We start from the raw sequence: 18,700 nt of genomic DNA on the forward strand, positions 1-18,700 counted from the left end.
CATAAAAACTGTCTTATGACCCTTATAGTCTCTTCCTTCCATCCTCCACCTCACCTGTACCCCAGCCCCACGAAGCCACCGATCTGCTTTCTTTCAGTATAGATTAAAATGTATAGTAGGCAGAATTTTAAAGTGGCCCCTGATGGTCCTCACCCTTGGATAATCTCCTCTCCTTTGAGTATGGGCAGAAAGGGTAAATATGATGAAGTATCATGTCCACAATTTTGTCTTGTTATATAGCAAAAAGGATTTGACAGATATGTTTAAGTTGACTAATCAATTGACCTTAAGATAAAGAGATTATTTAGATGAGGCTAACTTAGCCAAATGAGCCTTCTAAAAGCAGAGGTATACTTGGTGACTTTTTAGGCAGCAATAGAAAACTAACACAGATTTTGGTATATGAGAGTTGGGCCGGGGCGGGGGGGGGGGGGCTGCTATAAATATTTCTAAACTGTAGGAGTGGCTTTGGAATCAGGCAGTGGGTGGAGGTTGGATGACTTAATAAAAACATAAATGTTAAAGATACTGCTGGTGAGGTCTCAGAAGGGAGTAAGGCATTACTGAAATGTGAAGGAATGAGGATTCTTCTTATCCTCTTGACAGAAAGCTTAGCAGAAATCTTACCTGAATTACACCCTTCAGTTATGTGCAAAGCAGAACTTGTAAGAAATGAACTTGGATATATAGCTCAGGATATTTCCAAGCAAAGTGTTGGGGATGCTGCCTGTTTTCTTGTGGCTTACAGTAAAATGCAAGAGGAAATACATTGAGAGAACTGTTAAACAAGAAGAAACCAGGACCTGATGATACTGAAAATTCTCCGACTCTCCAATGGCAAAAAAATGATAAAATTTAGAGATTCACTGTAAGAATAGCACGATGTAAAAAAAAAAAAAAAAAAGGAGAGGGAATGATTCTACAACCCTCTGCTAAAAGCTGGGAAAGTTATCAAAAGATCAGAATATCCATCCGCGAGATATTAAGAGTGCTCCTCACAGATCTTTTCACTCAAAAAACAGGTCCTTTAAGTATTTTCAGAATATTAGCCTTCAGCTATCTCAGCAAAAGCCAGAGGGAAGGAAAAACATGTGGATATGACTTTGTCTAAGTGAATCTTTGTGAAACCCATGAAAGACTTCTTGAAAAATTTACATAAATGGAAGTACAGCCTGCTTAGATTAAAAAGGACAATCTGGAGAGTACGAAATGAAAACAGGCTATTGTGGGAAGGCTTTTAACTATGACTTTAACTTCTTTAATAGGTATAGGGCTATTAAGTTATCTATTTCTTTCTGAGTGAGCTTTGGTGGTTTCATGCAATCTACCCATTTCACATGAGTTATTGAATTTATTGGCATAAAGTTGTTCATTGTATTCCCTTTTTAATCTTTTAATGTCTATGGAATCTGTAGTATTTCCCCTCTCATTCCTTATATTGATTATTATGTCTTCTATTTTATAAATTTTATTGAGCTTTTAAAAAAGCACAGCTTTTAGTTTCATGGATTTTCTATGTTTTTAAAAAATTTTACCAATTTCAGTTCTGATCTTTACTATTTCTTTTGCTTAATTTGAATTTAGTTTTTTCTTATTTTTGTAGTTTCTTGAAGTTGAAGGTGAAGTCATTATCTTGAGACCTTATTCTTTTCTAATACAGGCATTTGGTGATACAATTTTCTCCCTACGAACTGCTTTAATGACATCCTGCAAATTTTGATAAAGTGTTGTGCTTTTATTTTCATTTAATTTCAATACATTTTGAATTTCCTCTTGGCTTCTTCTTTTACCTATTGATTATTTAGAAGTGTGCTATTTAGCTTCCAAATTTTGGGGCTTTCCGGAGATTTCTCTGTTACTGATTTCTAATTTAACACTATTGTGATCAGTAAACATACTTTGTATAACTCAAATCCTTGTAGATTTATTGAGGTTTGTTTTGGGACCTAGAATACGATCTCTCTTGGTAAATGTTCCACCTGTACTTGAAGAGAATGTTTATCTGGCTGTTGTTGGGTAAAGTGTTCAGTAAATGTCAATTGGATCAAGTTCGTTGATATTTCTTTTTACAACTAGCTATCTATACTGATTTTTTTCTGTCTACTAGTTCTATCAACTATTGAATTTCTGAGTATAACTCATGTTCTTTCAAATTAAAGGAAAAGGAAGGCAGGCTCAGTTCACTAACCTCCACTGGAGTTTGTGTGAGTGAGGGCGGTGTGTTACTCCCCAGAGTGACCTAAGGCCCCTTAACACTTGGTTAGGCCTTTTAAGCCACCCACACAAACATGCTGTCTAAATAAACAAAAGTGATTGCTATGAAAACAGCTTTAAGGCAAATCCTCTTTTCATTCCCCTACTCCCTCTCAACCTTACTGCTTTCCTTGTAATAGTTCTATATAGAAATTCTGTAGTTATTCTGTACCACTGATGGGTGGTCATATATTAGTGGTGCAACATGATGCATATCCTTTGATGTGACAACCTACAAAAATATTAGATTATACTTGAAAATTCTGATCAAATTCATAGAAAGACATAGATTGTCACATTTTTGAACTCACAAACTGAAGGCATGGTTTAGAGATTAACTGAATCATAGCACGTGTCGGGGTTCAAGAGAATGCTGAGTTCAGGCACCAAAACTTTCTTCGAGGAACATGATCCGGTTTCTTACTCCATCCTCCACAGCTGACATATAACAGAGATAACTGAGGGCTAAATCCTTTGTACATACTTTGGCACATCCAAACACCTCACAATATTTTGAATGTCTATTTTAAAACTTACTCTGAATAATAAATTGATACATTTTAAAACTTCACATCAGTGTTTAGGTAAGAGAGATTTCATGGAGTTACTATTTATAGATTGTTAAAGGCACCTCTGGGGGCAATGTCAAGGCTGTTGTATGTGGATAGTTTCTTGAATTATAGCGCAGAAACTTTAATACCTACCTCAGGAATGACAGGGATCTTAAATAGGTAGTCATATTTACTAAGGAAACCTAGAGTTTTCTTAGATTGCCAACCTTAGTAAGACAAGAAATGTCAGGGTGACAGAGTTTAAGTGGCTCTTTTCAGATATGTTACACTGATTCTCTATATTTAAGATGCAAAACAGCCTCCCAAAAGCTATTTAATTAAGTGAAAGTAAGTCTAGTCCCTTTGGAACCAAATGGTTCAGTGAGCAAATACACATCAGCAGGTGAAGGAGGTGGAGGAAGTTATTATGTGCTTCACAGACCTGGTGACACGTTATAACCCTATATCAGAGATCCTAAACAGTGATTGGTTGAGAAAATTATCAAACTGAGTTTAAATTTCGGCAGGTACAAAATTATTGTGCAAAAGTCCAGGACAGTGTGCTACTCAGTCTTCAAAGAAAAAAGATAAGAAATCCTGGATTTTCAAAGTCCCTTTGAAGGCTTTTAAGGTAAGATGAACCATTCTTTTTATTTAGAACCAACAGATGCCTTTAGAAAGAAATTTGAATTTCAGAGAAGCCAACTAGATTTTAAGAAGTGAATAACCCTATATGATTAGATTTTTGCCTCCCCTTTTGACTCTTCAAATCAACAGTTTGTATTAAAAGAGAATGGAAAATTATATGGTAAGAAATACTAATTCCACCTAGCAAAATATTGCCTTACTGAAGGATAGGGTTTATTTCCCCCACATTTGTCAATAGAAAGAGTATATGAAAGATGAAACAAATATTTTAAATCTAAAATATTAATAACAGAATGAGTGATTAGAATATTTTATGTATAATTCAGTGAAGTTCATTACTGTTGTTTTTATCCAGAAAAATCATTTTTAAGGACCTTGAGTCTAGTTAAAGCCATATTTTAGACCCACCATTGCAATGTAAGATGTGATGGGACTGAGTGAAAAAGACAAGAAACAATCTCTTCCTCTTCTAAATGGTAACAACACTAATGTTTAAACACAGACTTTTTAAGGAAATAAACATGAATTTCATTTAACACATTATGTTACACTTATTTCAAAGCCTGTCTAATCCACTCAGTGATAAACTGACATCTGTTTCTAGGGCTCACTATCTGGCCCACATTAGGCCTTCCAATGTTTGATGAATGAATGAATGAATCTAAGTTTCCATTTAACTTCTTGGTCCCTAAAAAATTAACTTTTGACTTAAAAAGTTATTTTTCTGTTTGCCAGTTGACATTAGAGTTGTAAAGCTATATTAAAAACACTTCTACTTAGGATATCTAAAGATTCTAGCTTCTTTTCACACTCCTTCTCCATTTTACAACATGGTACATTAGAAAAAAGAAAGACATGTTACTAAAAAATTGGCAAACTGAGAAATGGAAATTATTGGAAATTATTTTGATAATTATCAAAATGGAAATTTGATAATTATCTGGTTGCTTTGGTTAGTTTCATTAAGAAATTAGATAACTCAGATTTTAAAAATCCAGCTTGGATTTTCAAACAGGGCCTAATTGGGCTTTGCTTTTCACTTGAAAAAAGTGTCCAAATTAACTAGGTATTTTTTAAACCTCATTTCATTTGTGACAATACATGAAATAATCTGAAGGTGGTTATGGCAAGCCAGAATATTGATTGATTGATTGATTGATTGATTGATTGTTGTTCTATAACAGTTGTCCCAATTTTCTCCAGTTGCTCTCCCTGTCCCCACCCACTCCCGGTACCCACAGTCAATCCTCACCCTGTTGTCCATGTGCATGGGACATTTATACCTGTCCCTTGACTAGACCTCTGGGACTTCACACAATTCTTAAGCCTCTGCTTTCAGACTGACAAAACTGAGGCTATTTCTACAGGAGTCTTTCAAGCCATTTAGCTACCTGTGTACACAGTGATGAGCATCATTAGAGTGTATCTGAAACGAAGTTAATGTGGTCAGATTTCTGAACTGCAGTTTAGAAATGGGCTGCTCATAACCTTGGCTTTTACTACGGGTACATTTCCAGGACACCATGGCTCCTCCAAATCACAGTGTAGACGGGTCTTCTGCAGAGTCTGTATAATAATTAGGTGTGGGATTGCAAAGTACAGTGTAAGCCCTGCGTACTGAACAGCTGCCCTTTGACATCTTTTCCCAGAGCTCTGCGTTATACTTGTCCTGAGGTCACCTCAGCCTCGTTCCTAACCTATAGCATTTGGGAAGCAGGTCTTGGCTTTCTGCTGAGCAGTTCTAAGAGTAAGCACTTTTGTTTTTCTCTCAGTAGCTGTAGAACTGTGTCCTCCTTCCTGTAAAGAAATACTAATAACTCTATGGCAGTTGATGTTCACTGAGGTTTTATGCTTTCACTATCAATGTTAAATTCAATAAAGGCTATTTTATAACAAGCAGCATTATAATCTACAAATCCAGTGAGAGTTCATGAAATAGGAGTAAAACTCCCCCTTCCTTTCTGTAGTAATGATATCATTACATCAAACAATCCAATTCACAGTAAATAGAAATTTAAATTTTTGATTCACATGGACTATGCAATGCCTATTCCAATGTATTAAAATATGTATTAGACTACTTCTGAATGTGAGTTTTAATGGGAATAATGGACCATATGTTTAGAATGCCCTCATAATAATTGCTATCATTTAGTAGGAGATTACTAAATACCCAGGACAGTGTCAGGTATTGCTTATATTAGTAAGTATTTATTCATCATCAATATTCATAAAATGCATTTTCCTGTGTTGTGTATTGGAATGCAATGACTATCAAGACATTCTCCTGGGTCTCAGGAGCCCTCAGTGGGGCAGGGGAATATGTAAGTAACTGGGCTGTTTCAAACAGACAGTATGTTACCAGTGAGGTGTGTAGAGCTGCTGGGTGGGGAGAGAGGGAGAGAGAGAGACCAAACACCCTCTGAAATGCAGTCAGAGAAGGCTTCTCAGAGATTTTTCTGCTAAGATAGGGGGGGTAATCCTGAAATGCAGGAATTATTATTATTATCCCAGATGGAGGAAACAGGCTCAATATAGTGCTTAAATTTCTCCAACTCACACATCAAATAACAAAGGTAGAATTCAAACAAAGGTCTGTAAATCCAAACTCCATGTTCTTTCCATTAGCCTAGGGTCCCTCACATCTGTCCCTTACAATCTAGAATAGCCTAATTGTATGAATTTGGAGAGGGAATGATAAGTGCTTCATCTTTTAAGCACAATCTTAGAACAATTAGTTAATTCTTGATTAAAACTATTCAGAAGAGACCTGGCTGGTGTGGCTTGGGAGATTGAGCACTGGCCTGTGAACCAAAGGTTTGCCAATTTGATTCCCAGTCAGGGCACATGACTGGGTTGCAGGCCATGTCCCCAGTAGGGGTGTGCGAGAGGCAACCACACATTGATGTCCTCTTCCTCTCTTTCTCCCTCCTTCCCTCCCTCCCTCTGTCTAAATCTTTAAAAAGGTAAAAAAAAAAACTATTCAGAAGAGAGATTATTACCATCAAGAATGGCAGAAGGACAAAATTATGATTATGAATTTGTGGCTGCATGACTGTTTCCCTTCCTTGGCAGAGGCAGAGAAAGTCTGGGGGGCGACATCGGTGCTGAGCCTGATGATGCCCCGCATGTCTCCACGAACACTCCAGGTCTTGGGAACATTGAGTCTTGACAGCCACATTCTCATATTTGATAAATACTCCTTGTCCAGGAGAAAAGCAAATGCTTACAAACCAAATATGATATTACTGTGGTTAAAATCTTTTGCTTTATAAGTAATGTTGTGCTATTCTTTTTTAAAAAACAGCCATTAACTAATATTTCTAAAGAAAATGAAGATAATCATATATTTTTACATTTGGGCAGCAACATGGGCCATTCCGGTAAGTATGCCTTTCTCAACAGCCCCCCCATGTGTGTGTGTGTATATATACATATATATACACACACATGCACACACACACATATGACTTTGTGTCTGTGGATAAACTGATCCTAAACATTTAGATTTGCATGAAAGACTTGACAAGATATCTCTGGGGTCTCCCCCAAACCAAACATGACTTCAAATTCATGCTCCCATTTCTCCAATCAAAATCCACGTTGCTCTGAAGGATTCCTATTTAAAAATTCACTCAGATCAACTTACATTCAATGCTCAGAAATCACGAAGATTTTGTTCATCTTTCTCATATGCTCTGAAATTCATTCCAATATCAGTGAAGCCTGTATTGTTTAGGAACTTTTCAAGAAAGAAAAATAGGAAAAAATAGATTTTTTTTTTACATAGGAGAAAACTAACATTTTACTTAGAGACATAATTTTGTATACACTCACTGTAGAAAATTTGGACTATACAGATAAACACCAACAAAGAATAATTAACAAAATATAACCATTTGTATATAATTTTATTAGCCAGCTGCCATGGTTAACATTTTGACCTGTTTTCATAGTACCGAACACTTTGGTATTTACATAGTGGACAATTTTCTCAGCTATTTCAAATGTGTTCTTCAGAACAGAGAGGTAGCCTACTGCTTGATTTCCTTATGCACTGGCCCAACTTATGCACCTTATGCACCAACTGCTCTCCTAGAGCCTTTGGCCATGTTATCCCTAGTGTGGGGCTGGCACTTGGCAAAGGCTTATTATACAGAAATATCAAAAGTCTATCTTTTCATCTTTAGAAAAGACTGTTCCTCTTCGGTAGTTGAGATAAATGGTCTGGTTAATCCTTCAATAAAATTGGTGACACTGTTGTGAAAAAATATCGGTATGCCGGTTTAAATCCCACATCAGCCCTGTAAAAAGTCATTTCTCTTTTCTGCCTGATTAGAGCATACTTTAGCCTTTGTGCTGTATCTTTTTTTCCTTCATTTAGGGAAAATGTGTGTCTGTGTCTGCGTGTGCATGTGCATGTACACAAAATAAGAATGTTTTCAATTTTGTTAGGTTCCTCAGATCAAGCCATTGGAGAGGTACGCTGTTGGCAAATCTGTGAATTTAAATCTCCCAGCAAAATCAAAAGTGCCAATACAGGTATAAGATACAAAATGTGGTTCTAAGGTGTTTTTAGCTTCCATTACCTTCCAAAAAATTGATGCTTATCTTTTCCGTTTATGTTACTTCAAGATGATATTCACAATTTATTTTGAATTGTTTCTTTTCAGGATGAGTTAAATACTAATGATACCACCAAAGAGAGTGGTGTCCCCATGCATGAAAGTGCAATGGGAAGGCAACAATATACCAAAGATGGTTACAAAGTAGAGAGAAATTGCTCTGAGTGGGCAGACATAGGAGGGAGAAGTTCTTCTACACATTCCATGTTAGTAAATGAAGAGGAACACCCCGGGGATCAGGATGGGGGCACAGGAAGACCAGAAGCATATGGTCATGATGGGATACATGGAAAGGAAGAGAGCGCCACAGCCAATGGTCTTAGGGGACAAGTACACATTATTGACAATACTGGAGCAGCAAATGGGAGCGATGTTCATGGAAATACTGATGAGAATTTAAAGAACGGGACTGTTGGAGATGCAAGTCAGAGTGAGAATGCCACTGTTATCGAAAAAGATGAACATCAAGTTTCTGGAAGCAGTAATAGTACAGGCCACGAGGAGGAAACAAATGGGGATTCCTGTAGAAATGAGGGTGCTACGTGTGAAGTAACACCTCAGAAAGAAAGTGAGAGCAATGGTGGTGAGGAGGCAGGGGAAACACCAGGGGGAAGTGGAATTGGCAAGAGAGAGGATGCTGGCCTGGATAATTCTGATGGGAGTCCCAGTGGGAATGGAGAAGATGAGGATGAAGACAAGGGTTCTGGTGATAATGAAGGTGAAGAAACAGGAAATGGAAAAGAGGACACTGATAATAGTAAGGACCAGCAGGGTCAGGGTCATGGAAAAGAAGATGCCAATAATAATAGCTTAGGTCAAAATTCAATCAGTAGTGAAGATGACGACCCTGATAATGAAGAAGATGCCCAGCACGTGGATGGAGACAATGCCTCCAAGAGTGAAGAGGATTCTGATGGAATTCCAGAAGGAAATGATAGCAAAAGAATAGAGGACACCCAAAAACCTAATCTGAGAGAAAACAATGATGTGGAAAATGGAATTACCAAAGAATCAGAGCCAAGTACTAATGGGAAGAGCCAAGATAAGGTTAGTTTGTGGAGTTGATTTTTTAAAATGACAGTTTAAATTTTCCCCTCCACCCCACTAAAGGTATCATAAAAAGAAATCATGACAGACATTCGTGTATTTTTGCACCTAAATTTCTTGAGCATTGGATAGGAAAACCAGAGTCCTTACCTGACTTTGATATAAAGCAATTTTAAACATCAGACATTTCTGAAAATTTAATTATAGTTCTGGAAAAGTCTTATGCTAAATAATGGCTGTACCATGTAACGGTTTATGATAGTTCCTACTGGGTAAAAATGTGAGTGGGTTGTTGTCTAATCTAAACACTAGAGAACTTTCAAGTACTGAATAACACACATTTACTCAAATAGATGTTTCTGAAGTGCTGGAAGTTGAACTTCTGTTTCTCTGGTCACTTTCCTCAGTCAGTCTTCCTCAGATCAATGCAATTTTGCAGTATAACTTTCACTAAGTAACCATGCTTTTATTCATTCTTCCACAGGGAATACAAATCGAAGTTCCCAGCAGTGGCAACAGAAACAATATCACCAAAGAAGCTGGGAAAGTCAACAAAGAAAAAGAGAGCAAAGGACAACATGGAATGATTGTGGGCAATGGAAATGTTAAGACACAAGGAGAGGTTGACAACATGCAAGGACCTGGCCAGAAATCAGAACCTGGAAGTAATGTTGGACACAGCAGAACAGGTAGTGACAGTAACAGTGATGGATATGAGAGTTATGAGTTTAATGATGAATCCATGCAGGGAGATGATCCCAGTAGCAGTAACGAGTCTAATGGCAATGATAATGCCAAGTCTGAAGGTGACAATAACAGCAGTAACCAAGGAGATACATCTTATAACTCTGATGAATCAAAAGATAATGACAATGACAGTGACTCAAGAGGAGGAGATGATGAAAATGACAGCACATCAGATGCTAATGATAGTGACAGTAATGGCAATGGTAATGATGGGAGTGATGATAGCAAATCAGATGGCAGCAAAGATAAATCAGACAACAGTGACAGCAGCGACAGCAGCGACAGCAGCGACAGTAGTCACAGCAGCGACAGCAGTGACAGCAGTGACAGTAGCAACAGCAAATCAGGTAGTGACAGCAATGATAGCAAATCAGATAGTAGTGATAGCAGCGACAGTAGCGACAGCAGCGACAGTAGCGACAGCAGTGACAATGACAGCAGTGACAGCAGTGGCAGCAGCGACAGTAGCGACAGCAGCGACAGCAGTGACAGTAGCGACAGCAAATCAGATAGTAGTAACAGCAGTGACAGCAGTGACAGCAGTGACAGTAGTGACAGTAGTGACAGCAAATCAAATAGTAGTAACAGCAGCGAGAGCAGTGACAGCAGTGACAGTAGTGACAGTAGCGACAGCAAATCAGATAGTAGTAACAGCAGCGACAGCAGTGACAGTAGTGACAGTAGTAACAGCAAATCAGATAGTAGTAACAACAGCGACAGCAGTGACAGTAGTGACAGCAAATCAGATAGTAGTAACAACAGCGACAGCAGTGACAGTAGTGACAGTAGCGACAGCAAATCAGATAGTAGTAACAGCAGCGACAGCAGTGACAGTAGTGACAGCAAATCAGATAGTAGTAACAGCAGTGACAGCAGCAACAGCAGTGACAGCAAATCAGAGAGTGATAGCAGTGACAGTAGTGACAGCAGCAACAGCAGTGATAGTAGTGACAGCAAATCAGATAGTAACAGCAGTGACAGCAGCAACAGCAGCAACAGCAGTAACAGTAGTGACAGCAAATCAGATAGTAGTAACAGCAGTGACAGCAGCAACAGCAATGACAGCAGTGACAGCAAATCAGATAGTGACAGCAGCAACAGCAGTGACAGCGACAGCAAATCAGACAGTAGTGACAGCAGTGACAGCAAATCGGATAGTAGTGACAGCAGTGACAGTAGCAACAGCAGTGACAGCAAATCAGATAGTGACAGCAGCAACAGCAGTGACAGTGACAGCAAATCAGACAGTAGTGACAGCAGTGACAGCAAATCAGATAGTAGTGACAGCAGTGACAGCAGTGACAGCAAATCAGACAGCAGTGACAGTAGTGACAGCAGTGACAGCAAATCAGATAGTAGTGACAGCAGTGACAGCAGTGACAGCAAATCAGACAGCAGTGACAGCAGTGACAGCAGTGACAGCAAATCAGATAGTAGTGACAGCAGTGACAGTAGTGACAGCAAATCAGACAGTAGTGACAGCAGCAACAGCAGTGACAGCAGTGACAGTAGTGACAGCAGTGACAGTAGTGACAGCAGCAACAGCAGTGACAGCAGTGACAGTAGTGACAGCAGTGAAAGCAGCAACAGTGCATCTGACAGCAGTGATGAGAGTGACAGTAAGAGCAATCCTGGTAATGGCAAGAACAATGGAAGTGACAGTGACAGTGATAGTGACAGTGAAGGCAGTGACAGTAAACACTCAACTAGTGATGATTAGAATAAAAGAAAACCCATCAAGATTCCTTTTGTGAAAAGTATGGTGAGTGATAGGAAATAAAGATTTCCAAGAAAATAAGGAGGGAAGAGAAATAAACAGAAGATATGCAAACATTAGCAGAAAATGAAGGGAATTAAGTCAAACTGGTGGATTCAGTCCAAGCCCCAAGTCCCTCAGAGAAAGGATCCAAATGTTTGACGTTCGGTACATGTGTGTTAAAATATATTCTGAAAAGATTTTGCTAAAAGTGTAAATCTGAACATAAAGTTAAATATAAACTAAATATAAAAGGACAATTAAAATATTCTTTAGTACTTTACACAGAAACCTCAAGTAATCACGTAGTGCACGATAACTTCAATTGAAATGCCAAGTGCTTTAGAGAATGTGGCAAGTAAACAAACACGCAAACAGCTCGTGTCTTTGCCTTAATCTTTTGAGTAATTACGTGTTCTGAAAAGATGGTCTTCTCACTGCTGAGTAAAAGATGGTTCAACTATATCCAGCCTGGCTACTGATTCATTTGCTTGTTCTAGGAAATGCACCTGTAACATAAAAAAAGCAGCAATAATTTGACCTTTCTGGATTATCTTTGTAATTATTGAATAGAGTAATTCCAAATTAGGAAAATTCTAAAGAGTGTTAGAGAAGAATTCAGGGGCTGATTTAAACAAAACCCAATATCTAGTATCACATTCCCGAGAACCACTAGAAATTTAGCATGAAGTGCCTGAAACTGTTGATAAAACGGATGCAGTGCTTAGATCACTGTCTTGCCTCCACTAGCCACTCTCCAAATAGAAATAAGTAAATGAAGACACGAATGAAAAACTCTGGGGGGCGGGTGTTCAATTTTTGAACTCTGTGAAGTGAAAAAGTTGTTTTCTGCTTCAGTCTCACCAAGTCAAACTTGGTCCACATTTCCCTTTTAAACTCCCAGAAACCAAAACTTCCAAATCCGACCTTGAAACTCTCTTTTCACTATCAATCTCTTTAACAAAGCCAACAGTTGCTGGTGGGTAGTGCTTGGAAACTACTCATTTGCATCTGAGTCATATATGCAGCTAAAATCTGAGCGTTGATCATTTGGCCTCTGCATGAATGAGGGTAATTTTTAGTTTTGAGATGAAACCCAAACGCTAGAACATGAGGATTCGGAAGATTGGAGACTAGACTGACACTTCATAAGGCGGAGATATAATTTATTATCCTAGGATATAAATTTGTATATCATTTGAGAGTAAAGGATACTTTTTAAAAAAGGAGTGCTATCAATAACTGCAGGAGGTGTAAATTGGAATTGTCCAGGGACACTGGGAAATATAATGACCATAAACATAAAATTTCAGGGCATTTTTTCAAGATTTAGTAGTGATGATTTATCATTTTCCTCTTTTTCCACTTGGACAATTATTTTAGGTTTGTACTAATTTAAAGGTAAAAATCGATAGAGCAAATTTTTGATGCAACTTCTTTAATGTTTATTTTCAATCAGGCATTGGTTGACAATTTATGTTCTAGTATTAGGCATCTTTTACACCAAGAGTTTCAGTAGGTTTTTTTTTCCTGCCTCTTTTCTCCTGTATGTACGAGTTTCTTTGTCAAGAGATCAGTATTGCAAGGAATATTTCTGAAGGCTTTAAAAATACTGCCATTTATAAACTACTTGATAACTCAAAATAGTGTGAAATTTCAGGTTTCAATATATCACAGTCATTTAAGTCACTCCAAACTTCTTTTGTGAAAATATACTCTAGATTTTAAACTCCTTTAAATTTCAGGGTTTAAAAAATTTCATGAAATGTAGCTTCTAGTATTTGTCCCACCTATTTCAAAATGTTGTGATGAGCACTCAGTCAGGTAATGTGTGTGAAACTCTTTGTAAGTTCTACAAGACATGTAAATAAAAGAGATAATAAATTTTTGTGTTATAATAAACATCTATTTATATGACTGTTCACAAAGAAATCTCCCTTTATCTCAATGAGTTTGAAGGACTTCCTCCATCACATGTTTAAAAATTAACTATTGATATTTTTAATGAATAAAATAATATATATACAGAAAATTAAAAATTCAAATGCTATGAAAATGTATACAAAAGTATTAAATCTTCATCATCCCAGAACCCTAGCCTTCTATTTCTCTTCCCTAGAGACAATTTCCACTACTAATATACTGTGGAACTTTTCAGAAACATTCTATACACATATAAGTACATATATCCCCCTTTTAAACACATGGAAGTCTACTATACACAATTTACTTATTTTAGTCTTTTTAATCTAAGAATATACCTTGAATAAAGCACAGATTGACAATCTGTGTTGTATTTCTTTTTAAAAATATTTTTTAAATTGTTGTTCAAATACAGTTGTCTCCATTTTCTCCCCACCTCTCCCCTCCATGCCCTACCTATCCCGCCTCCCACCTCGAACCTACCCCCTTTGGCTTTGTCCACGTGTCCTTTATACATGTTCCTTGATGGACTTTCCCTATTCTCCCCAATTATCCCCTTCCCCCTCCCTTCTGGTGCAGACCTGTTCCGGAGTCTTCTCTACTTCTTGGCCTCACTCAAAACTAGCAGCTTTTTGGGTCATTGAGTAAATGGGACAGAGTAACACACTCGAATGAAGAATATGGCACTTCCCAAATCCAAAGAGGCCCACTAGACATTATGCCTCTTTCTTGGTTATAGGACAAGCCAGATGAAAGAACTTATCTTTCCTCTCAGAAGGGATATTTCAACATGCTCCACACCACACAACCCCCAGAAATTCCACTGAGGTCCTGAATTTTAGTAAGGCCTCTGAATTCTAGTAAGATTTATTTCCCACCCTCTGACACACAAATGCCTTTCTAATAAATCTAGAGTAGTTGCTACTTCTTGCTCACCTTTCCAGTCAGAATCATGTCATCAATGCATCAGTGCAATGGACCACATGATGTCTTGTGAAATGGAAAGGAAATCAAGATCCCTGCAAACTGAATTATGACATAGGGCAGGAGGGTGGATAGGTACAGTGAAGGTACAAAGTGCAGGTATATTGCTGGCCTTACCAGCTGCAAGGAAACTGCTTCTGGTCATCTTTATGGGCAATGAAGGCACTTGCCAGAGCAATGATGCACACCAACCAGGTACTGTGGATGTGTTAATTTGCTCAAGCACTGAAAGCACACCTGGTGCAGCACCTGCAACAGGAGTCACCTGTTGCAGGTGCTGGTTAAATTTGCAGTAATCCATGGTCATTCTCCAACATCCATTTGTTTTCTGCTCAGGTCAAATAGGAGAGTTAAAAGAGGATGTGGTGGGAATCACCACCCTTGAAGCTTTCAAGTCCCTGGTGGTGGCATTAATCTCTGTAAACCCTGCAGGAAAGCAGCATCACCTTTTTCTTTTTCTTTCTTTTTGTTCAATTACAGTTGTCCTCATTATCCCCCCATTACTCTCCTCCACCCTACCGACCCCCACCTCCTACATTCAATCTACCCCCCACTTGTCTCTGTCCCTGGGTCCTTTATACATGTTCTTTGATGACCCTTCCCCCTTTTTTCCCCTCCTCTCCTCTGGTCACTGTCAGTTTCTTCTTAATTTCAGTGTCTCTGGTTCTATTTTGCTTGCTTGTTTGTTTTGTTGAGTAGGTTCCACTTAAAGGTGAGATCATACGGTATTTGTCTTTCACTGCCTGGCTTACTTCACTTAACATAACGCTCTCCAGATCTGTCCATGCTGTAGTTGTATTTCATTTGTAAATTGCCATAAGGATGATTTCTTCCTATTTTTTCCATTACTTTCTAAGCCATTCATGCAGAGAACTCTGCAGAGCACTGGAATCTAACAGCCCGAGCTGGATACATTTTCAGACAGTTCTAATAAAGATTTCATCTTCAGAAGTATTTCTGGGGGTGGAAGATCAGAGTCTAGAGCAGATGTCAGAAACGATGAAGGAGAGACTAGGCCCCTGATTTCCTTATATAGTAGAACTGGCATTATTAGCCTCTGAACCATCAAGGCCAAAATGGAGACACTTGAAAAGAATGTCACAAGAGTAGATTCTTTGTACACTTCGAAGCCTGGTGTTAGAAAACAATATTGGTCGGGGTTATTTTCTGGAATAGAGATTAGTAAGATATCTGCTAATATTGTCCATGGAAGTAGCTATTTTTAAACTGCAGGTTGTCACTCATTTAGTAAGTCATGATACCAGGTTATTGACTTATGACCATTTTGTAAAACAGAAGAGCAAAAAGGAAAAAGCATAGTGCATCATATGTAATATTTTGTGAAACTTCATATTTATACCTACATACCCAAATACGTCTAAGTATGCTTATACTAGGCCATGATGTAAAATGTCATTCCAACTATTGGTTGCAGTATAAAATATTTGAAAACCATTGATTTGGAAAAGCAATATAAAACATTATTATTGTTAGTAATAATTTAATATTTACTTTTCACATTTATGTTTCTCCTTATATCTAAGTTTCTTTTCCACTTTTGAAGCAGTGGTTAAAAAAAATCAACAAAGAAATAGTGGTGTACATGTGGAGAGCGGTGTGGGGATGGCTCTCAGGATTTACTTGTGCTGACGTAAATGAGCCGAGGTAACGTCATCATCTTTTGAGCAAGACACTGTCACGGTGGTACTGGTGGGACAGGCTGGAAAGTCATGATTTCTTCTTTGTTGTGCAGGCGACTCCACATATGACTGAAATGCATGATCTTTAAAAATTTTTTAAAAATTAAACTTATTGGGGTGACATTGGCTAATAGGGTCATAGAGTTTTCAGGTGTACATTTCTATGATACAAGATCTGTATATTTCACTATGTACTCACCACCCAAAGTGAAACCATCTTCCGAAGATGTGTGATCTCTAAACTCACTCTCAGAGGTCATTTTATTCTCAGAGGTCCTCTTATTCTTTCCATCTGACCCTGGAATTCCTTCCGCACCTGCTCATACCACAAACCAGGAAAGGTAGAGAGTGTCTGTGTGTGTGTGGTTTTTTTTTTTTTTGGCTATAAAATCTACTTCTTAAAATAGATTATAAAAAAGATAACCTCTAGAGAGACATACCTCACCATATAAATACATTTTAAGTTAACTCTAATGGAATTTCCCAGAAGTCAAATTTGCTTTATGGTTTGTAATGGAAGTTTTGAAAAACTTTAGACCAAAATAACTAGGGACAATTTTCCTCTCCCTAAAAGGAGCAGGAACAGAATGGAATAGTTCAGTCATAGAGGAAAATATCATTGTGTTCTCACAGTGGTCCATTCACAGCTGCTTGCAAACAAATCCTTGAACTAAGTCAAAAATACAATGTTCCCAATCTCTCCCCTCTGAACAGAGATCTTGGGTTCATATGCTAAAAAAAGGTTGGGGGAGGGTCAATTCCTATGGGGCATTCATGTAACTCAGAAAAATGGTGTAAGGTCTAAAGATCAACAATACATCAGACTCCATGTGTTTTCCATTAGTCGGCAAGCCCTGGCTCTAGCACAAAGCACTATTTACAGAATGCTTTATCAAAAGGTGCTTCCTTTACTTCCAAGTCCATTATTGGGGGCTTGGCCACTGGCTACACCCCTCCCTCCTTTACTCTTTCCCTCTTTTCCTCCCTAGTATTCCCCCCCACCCGCCTTCGAAGAGATAAATAAATGTCTGTGGGGAGGAAATGCTTTGTCCTTTGCAGAATTTAATTCCGCATCTACCTGTATGAGGCCCCAGGCAGACCCCCAAGTCAGGGGCTGCTGTGTTGAGCTTCAGTCACTGGCTGTTTTTCCTGTTCATATATTTCAGACAACTAGCTGAGTCCCAGCTTCTGCTTCTCTTGTACTTTGCTCAGTTGAAACCACTGAATCTTTCCTTGCCATCTAATGCCATCTCCCCATCCTCAGACCAATCTGAACAGGAGGCAGGAGATCCTCTAACAGACCGACACTTTGTCTTGGCACCAAAGCACATTTGCTTCTTGTCTTATTCTAATACCCTGGTTCTGGTAAGTGGACTCTTACCTTGTCCCCACGTGAAAATTCCCTTTGATCTTTCTAACAGGGTTTCTGCATGGCTGCCTCATCTTATTCTAGTATTGATGAGAATTTTCCCAGCCCACCCAGCCTACAATGAGCAGGAGCAAATGTGTTGTCTGAGACAACACAAGGAAGGGGACTGCATACTAAAGCAACCTCAATATCTCAGCAAACAAAGGACAGGATAGGACTTGGGGAAAGGGAGGAATTTAGGTGATACTTAAATGAAGTAGTGTTTGAGAGGCTCAAAGCAAAGCAAGGGGTGGCTGAAGGGGTCAACATGTGGCTTGGACTGTGAACTAGACCCAGGCTCCTGTGTCCTTGGATGGTGCAAAGTTAAGATGGGTGTGGACTGTTGTAGTTGGAGACCTCGTATCTGAATCTCTGCACATAGGCTGTAAATTGAGAGCGATTCTGTGTCAAGGTGCCTTAGACCCTCCAAGCAAGAATGAGCTGTTTCATTTTCACTGGTATTTTAAAAAGCAAAGTCTCTGGTAATCTGTGATTTAGAGAGTGAAGTTCCTCAGTACTAAATAAGGCAGGAGTCAATTAAAGTAGGGGGTTGCTATGATACTGTACAGCTTCAGTGTCCTGAGAAAGATATTATTTTCTGTTAAGTTTGCAGCTGCTGTTAGCCCAGTCTAATAATGTTGGGTAGATTTTTACTCTCTCAGTCCAAGCTCATTTTTACTTTCTCAGGATGTGTGTTTGTGCTAAAAACAAGATTCTACTTATCTTTCTAGCCCTTTTCCCAAATTCTGGCAGAACACGCAGAGGCCCACCTTCTCTTTATATATTGCCCATTCAGCACATGTTGGACTTTGCATTACTCCCATAAATTGTGTTTCTTTTTTGCTGATTACTCTTTATACCCTGAACACACATTGTCATTTCCTCTTAGTCCCAATGTGTTGCACACAGACTTCCCTGTTTAAATCTACAGCATGGCATAACTTCTCCACTGCCATTTCTCACTGGCCTCTTGCAGATGGGGAGGCCTCTGTCTCCTTCTTGCCTATTTCATTCTGCTACTAGAAGCCCACCCTAACTGGTTAGGTTCTGGTGTTTAA

The 18,700-nt window shown here is 38.6% G+C and overlaps 1 protein-coding gene across 1 annotated transcript; it reads left to right on the forward strand.

Moving 5' to 3' along the window:
* The first annotated feature begins 6,784 nt into the window (after positions 1–6,784).
* DSPP (dentin sialophosphoprotein) lies at positions 6,785–11,591 on the forward strand. Its single transcript, XM_024574754.2, has 4 exons — positions 6,785–6,835; positions 7,908–7,994; positions 8,126–9,124; positions 9,609–11,591. Exons 1-4 carry the CDS (start codon positions 6,785–6,787, stop codon positions 11,589–11,591), a joined length of 3,120 nt encoding a protein of 1,039 aa, XP_024430522.2.
* The last annotated feature ends 7,109 nt before the right edge of the window (positions 11,592–18,700 follow it).

Source organism: Desmodus rotundus, chromosome 4 (genome assembly GCF_022682495.2).
Source record: "Desmodus rotundus isolate HL8 chromosome 4, HLdesRot8A.1, whole genome shotgun sequence".
Lineage (NCBI taxonomy): Eukaryota > Metazoa > Chordata > Mammalia > Chiroptera > Phyllostomidae > Desmodus > Desmodus rotundus.

What these genes read in the sequence shown, in the direction of transcription:
- DSPP (XM_024574754.2), top strand. Translation starts at nt 6,785, where the DNA reads ATGAAGATAATCATATATTTTTACATTTGGGCAGCAACATGGGCCATT. An exon ending in CAGCAACATGGGCCATTCCG is followed by an intron (nt 6,836 to 7,907) that starts GTAAGTATGCCT and finishes CAATTTTGTTAG; the next exon opens with GTTCCTCAGATCAAGCCATT. An exon ending in ATGGGAAGAGCCAAGATAAG is followed by an intron (nt 9,125 to 9,608) that starts GTTAGTTTGTGG and finishes ATTCTTCCACAG; the next exon opens with GGAATACAAATCGAAGTTCC.